This window comes from Rhinoderma darwinii, chromosome 9, assembly GCF_050947455.1.
Source record: "Rhinoderma darwinii isolate aRhiDar2 chromosome 9, aRhiDar2.hap1, whole genome shotgun sequence".
NCBI classification, from domain to species: domain Eukaryota; kingdom Metazoa; phylum Chordata; class Amphibia; order Anura; family Rhinodermatidae; genus Rhinoderma; species Rhinoderma darwinii.
Window position 1 is genome coordinate 80,142,176 of NC_134695.1, and position 6,000 is coordinate 80,148,175.

At 54.2% G+C, this 6,000-nt stretch overlaps 1 protein-coding gene across 1 annotated transcript in view; it reads left to right on the forward strand.

Annotated features, from left to right (window-relative positions):
• ATP2C2 (ATPase secretory pathway Ca2+ transporting 2) overlaps positions 1-4,617 on the forward strand; it is a 28,942-nt gene extending 24,325 nt beyond the window's left edge. The window contains exons 8-10 of the mRNA XM_075836801.1: positions 14-163; positions 759-827; positions 4,522-4,617. Coding sequence (XP_075692916.1) covers positions 14-163; positions 759-827; positions 4,522-4,617 — 315 coding nt within the window. The remainder of the gene's footprint in view (positions 1-13; positions 164-758; positions 828-4,521) is intronic.
• The last annotated feature ends 1,383 nt before the right edge of the window (positions 4,618-6,000 follow it).

Consider the following 6,000-nt stretch of genomic DNA (forward strand, 5'->3'; position numbering starts at 1 on the left):
TTTCTCCCATCAGACGACTGATCTCCTGGTGGATGAATCCAGTTTCACTGGTGAGACAGAACCAAGCAGCAAAACCCACGGATCAGTGGACGAAGCGAGCGGCCTCGCAACCTTGAGCAACATCGTGTTCATGGGAACGCTTGTCCGATATGGAAAAGGAAAGGTAAAATCTGAAACCAAGCACTAGAGAGCAGCGGTGACATCACTGAGAATGCAGCCTATCCATTCACTAGAGAGCAGCGGTGACATCACTGAGAATGCAGCCTATCCACTCACTAGAGAGCAGCGGTGACATCACTGAGAATACAGCCTATCCATTCACTAGAGAGCAGCGGTGACATCACTGAGAATGCAGCCTATCCATTCACTAGAGAGCAGCGGTGACATCACTGAGAATACAGCCTATCCATTCACTAGAGAGCAGCGGTGACATCACTGAGAATGCCGCTTATCCATTCACTAGAGAGCAGCGGTGACATCACTGAGAATGCAGCCTATCCATTCACTAGAGAGCAGCGGTGACATCACTGAGAATGCAGCCTATCCACTCACTAGAGAGCAGCGGTGACATCACGGAGAATGCAGCCTATCCATTCACTAGAGAGCATCGGTGACATCACTAGAGAGCAGCGGTGACATTGCCGTCTATGCAGATATGAATGATTTGGGGAATACAAGTTTTTGATCTCTTCATCTTCGTATCTTTATCTCGGGGGATAATTTCTCTGATTTGTCACTTCTTGTGTTTTGTTTCTCAGGGAATCGTCATCGGCGTGGGGGAGAAGTCGCAGTTCGGAGAAGTGTTTAGGATGATGCAAGCGGAGGAGGTTTGTGTCCTCGGATCTTGCGGTTTTAGCTCCATAATGAGAGTTGTGGTTATTGCAGGTGGTGACGTCATCATTGAGGCTGGGTTCACACGAGCATGGTTTTCCAGCTGTCACTTTACTTTTCGGCATTTCCATATAATCTTGAGTGACTGTCCGTGCTTTGCTTTATGATGTCTCATTATTACCTCGTATACTCCAATCACATCCAGAGCTGCTATTTGATATTTTGCCCTGGTACCAGACAGCGGTTTGTGAGCAGTGTTGCGTCCTCCGAGCTCCCAGGATTCCCTGCTCCCGTAACAGTGAATCAGTAAAAAGTGACTGCAGCTCTGGATGTAAGTGGAGTATAAGACCTGATGTAAAGAAGTGTTCTCCCTTCCCCCATGACCGCACCGGGAGAGGACAGGTAACCTGCAGGTACAGGAAGGTAGACCCTCCCCCACCCCCTCAGTGGTTTCCGGTCCTTGGAGGAGACCTGTGGGTACCCAGCCTGGCGCTTTTTGCCCTGGACTTACCATGTCCTGTGGGTATCGGGTGTAGCGCGCATGGCGCCCAGGTCATCCATGACATCGGGTTGTGTCTTCCCCCCACATGGCGGTTCTACCCCCTGGTGAGGATGGAAAGTATTGTGGAGTGGAAAACCAGAGGGTGGACCTAAACCCGGACGCCCGTCCTCTGGGGTTCCCTATTCAGAATGTGAATCCTTGGATCTGTCGTGTCGGGTTCAGTTCTGGACGGCCGAGGTTCATATTAGACTAAGACTTCTCACAGGCGACGCTTCTTAGATGTAGGAGGGGGTAACCTCAAAGATCTGCGCCAGCGTTCAGAAAACTTTACTATAAACCAGGTTTCTTCAGGTGTTTTATTTGGGGGTCTTAGTCTGTGAGTCCAGGTCTGCCCACGGGGTTCCCTAATACCGAAACTGCGGATCCCCCGTCAACCGTAAGATTGATTTATTTTTCGACTTTAGTCATAAGATGTGAATTTCGTGCTTCACGCCTGAACTTCTGCCCCTTTGAGCCGTCGGTCGTTGCCCTTTATTCCATTTTTGGGGTGGCATCTCTGCCGGACGGTGGGTGAGTTACGGGCCCGGTCTGTTAACCCTTCCTATATCCTGGCGGACGGGTGTTCATTGAAGCAGATCCGGCCCTTCGGCCTAAAGTCGTTTCCGGATTTGATAGACCCCGGGAAGTTGTCGCCTTGTTTTCGGGATCGGCGCCTCCGTTTCTCCGATGTTAGAAGGTTCCGGCGTCAGAACATTAAATCGAATAAAACTTTTCGAAAATCAAATTCCCTCAATTCAAGGGCCTAATAAAGGCACGGGGGGCGCCCAAAGCCTCCCCAGCCGGGCGGAGGACGTGGCCCCGGAGTCGTGGCTGCGCCTGTAGGTCTGAAGTCGCTCGGGCGGAGACAATTTATAGGGCCGTCCCTCGGTCTCCTCCGTTTCCTCCCCCGCCGCTCTTCTCTCCTGCGGTTCCTCCCACGCCGCTCTTCTCTCCTGCGGTTCCTCCCCCGCCGCTCTTCTTTCCTGCGGTTCCTCCCCCGCCGCTCTTCTCTCCTGCGGTTCCTCCCCCGCCGCTCTTCTCTCCTGCGGTTCCTCCCCCGCCGCTCTTCTCTCCTGCGGTTCCTCCCCCGCCGCTCTTCTCTCCTGCGGTTCCTCCCCCGCCGCTCTTCTCTCCTGCGGTTCCTCCCCCGCCGCTCTTCTCTCCTGCGGTTCCTCCCCCTCCGCTCTTCTCTCCTGCGGTTCCTCCCCCTCCGCTCTTCTCTCCTGCGGTTCCTCCCCCACCGCTCTTCTTTCCTGCGGTTCCTCCCCCGCCGCTCTTCTTTCCTGCGGTTCCTCCCCCGCCGCTCTTCTTTCCTGCGGTTCCTCCCCCTCCGCTCTTCTCTCCTGCGGTTCCTCCCCCGCCGCTCTTCTTTCCTGCGGTTCCTCCCCCTCAGCTCTTCTCTCCTGCGGTTCCTCCCCCGCCGCTCTTCTTTCCTGCGGTTCCTCCCCCTCCGCTCTTCTCTCCTGCGGTTCCTCCCCCACCGCTCTTCTCTCCTGCGGTTCCTCCCCCTCCGCTCTTCTCTCCTGCGGTTCCTCCCCCTCCGCTCTTCTCTCCTGCGGTTCCTCCCCCGCCGCTCTTCTCTCCTGCGGTTCCTCCCCCGCCGCTCTTCTCTCCTGCGGTTCCTCCCCCGCCGCTCTTCTCTCCTGCGGTTCCTCCCCGCCGCTCTTCTTTCCTGCGGTTCCTCCCCCTCCGCTCTTCTTTCCTGCGGTTCCTCCCCCTCCGCTCTTCTCTCCTGCGGTTCCTCCCCCGCCGCTCTTCTTTCCTGCGGTTCCTCCCCCTCCGCTCTTCTTCTTTCCTGCGGTTCCTCCCCCTCCGCTCTTCTTCTTTCCTGCGGTTCCTCCCCCTCCGCTCTTCTCTCCTGCGGTTCTGGGTGAAGCCAGAAATTATAATTCCATTCACCACTAATTTAGATTTTCTGGAACCCGCAGCCGCGCCCGTCGCTGCCTCGCTCTGCGGCAGAGGGGGAGGGGCCACCTTCTTGTACCTGCGGGTTACCTGTCCTCGGGGGAGGAGCTTCTCTTCTGGTTCTTTCATGGGTTTCGGGGAGTAATGATCGTCTGACCTCTAATTATTTAAAGTTTTCAGTCCCCCCTCGAGATCGTCACTGGCGACCACAAGCGACGTCTCTGTAACTATGGCAACCAGTCCGGGCTCTGCTATAATTATAATAGAGCCGCCTGTTATTAAATCTCCTCCGGCCTCAGATCTACAGTCCGAGGGTCACACGAGCGAAGCGGAGCCGACATTGCAGAAGTCTTCACACCCGGCCTACGAGACCATCACTTATTTTATAAGATTATTCGAATAATTCTGCGAGGAGGGGGACGCTCTGGATGGGGAGGGGGGATGCTCTGGATGGGGAGGGGGGATGCTCTGGATGGGGAGGGGGGATGCTCTGGATGGGGAGGGGGATGCTCTGGATGGGGAGGGGGACGCTCTGGATGGGGAGGGGGACGCTCTGGATGGGGAGGGGGGACGCTCTGGATGGGGAGGGGGGACGCTCTGGATGGGGAGGGGGGACGCTCTGGATGGGGAGGGGGACGCTCTGGATGGGGGAGGGGTGTATGATAGAAAGATGGGACCTGATTGCTGCCGGTGATCGCAGTGTAATAACGTTCTGTGAATATAATGCGATATACGATATTAGGGCGGGAAATTCATCAAGAAATAAACGAAACTCAGCGCAATTCACCGACGTCCTCCTGCGCATATCGGTTTCTTAATTTTTTTCCCAATTTCACCTGTTTCTGCGTCCTCGGGACGTCGTCTTGTACATTTCTTGAGTCCTCAGGACGCAAATACAGAATCCAATGGTGGAGCCGTCAGGGTCACTCCACCAGCTATAGGGTCATTATACTGTGCGGGGTATATTATATACAGTAGTCTATAGCAGGCTCAGGGGATAAATATTAATTCAATGACGTAGCGTGCGAAAAGGGGTGTGGCCTAAATAATCGTTGATTGATCGTGATTTTTTATTTAGGTCATAATCGTGCAGCCCTATACAATATGTCTCCCCCGCTCAGGAGCGGATCCTGCCCCCAGTCACCAGTTTGCAGCAGGGTGTTGAGTGAGACGGCGATCAGCGGCGCCGCAGTCACATGATCACCTCGAGGCGCCGCTGCTCAGAACTTTCTCTTCTGTTTCAGACTCCCAAAACTCCTCTGCAGAAAAGTATGGACAAGCTGGGGAAGCAACTCTCCCTCTTCTCATTTGGAATAATAGGTGAGCCGAGGAATCCCTGATATACCGCCGTCACCCCAATATACAAGTATTACCCCATCACCCCCGATATACAACCATTACAACGTCACCCCGCGATATACAGCCGTGACCCCGATATACAAGTATTACCCCGTCACCCCCGATATACAAGTATTACCCCGTCACCCCCGATATACAAGTATTACCCCGTCACCCCCGATATACAAGTATTACCCCGTCACCCCGATATACAGCCGTTACCCCGTCACCCCCCGATATACAGCCGTTACCCCGTCACCCCCCGATATACAGCCGTTACCCCGTCACCCCCCGATATACAGCCGTTACCCCGTCACCCCCCGATATACAGCCGTCACCCCGATATACAAGTATTACCCCATCACCCCCGATATACAACCATTACAACGTCACCCCACGATATACAGCCGTGACCCCGATATACAAGTATTACCCCGTCACCCCCGATATACAAGTATTACCCCGTCACCCCCGATATACAAGTATTACCCCGTCACCCCCGATATACAAGTATTACCCCGTCACCCCGATATACAGCCGTTACCCCGTCACCCCCCGATATACAGCCGTTACCCCGTCACCCCCCGATATACAGCCGTCACCCCAATATACAAGTATTACCCCATCACCCCCGATATACAACCATTACAACGTCACCCCACGATATACAGCCGTGACCCCGATATACAAGTATTACCCCGTCACCCCCGATATACAAGTATTACCCCGTCACCCCCGATATACAAGTATTACCCCGTCACCCCCGATATACAAGTATTACCCCGTCACCCCCGATATACAAGTATTACCCCGTCACCCCCGATATACAAGTATTACCCCGTCACCCCCCGATATACAAGTATTACCCCGTCACCCCCCGATATACAAGTATTACCCCGTCACCCCCCGATATACAAGTATTACCCCGTCACCCCCGATATACAAGTATTACCCCGTCACCCCCGATATACAAGTATTACCCGTCACCCCCGATATACAAGTATTACCCCGTCACCCCCGATATACAAGTATTACCCCGTCACCCCCGATATACAAGTATTACCCCGTCACCCCCGATATACAAGTATTACCCCGTCACCCCCGATATACAAGTATTACCCCGTCACCCCCGATATACAAGTATTACCCCGTCACCCCCGATATACAAGTATTACCCCGTCACCCCCGATATACAAGTATTACCCCGTCACCCCCGATATACAAGTATTACCCCGTCACCCCCGATATACAAGTATTACCCCGTCACCCCCGATATACAAGTATTACCCCGTCACCCCCCGATATACAGCCGTTACCCCGTCACCCCCCGATATACAGCAGTCACCCCAATATACAAGTATTACCCCATCACCCCCGATATACAA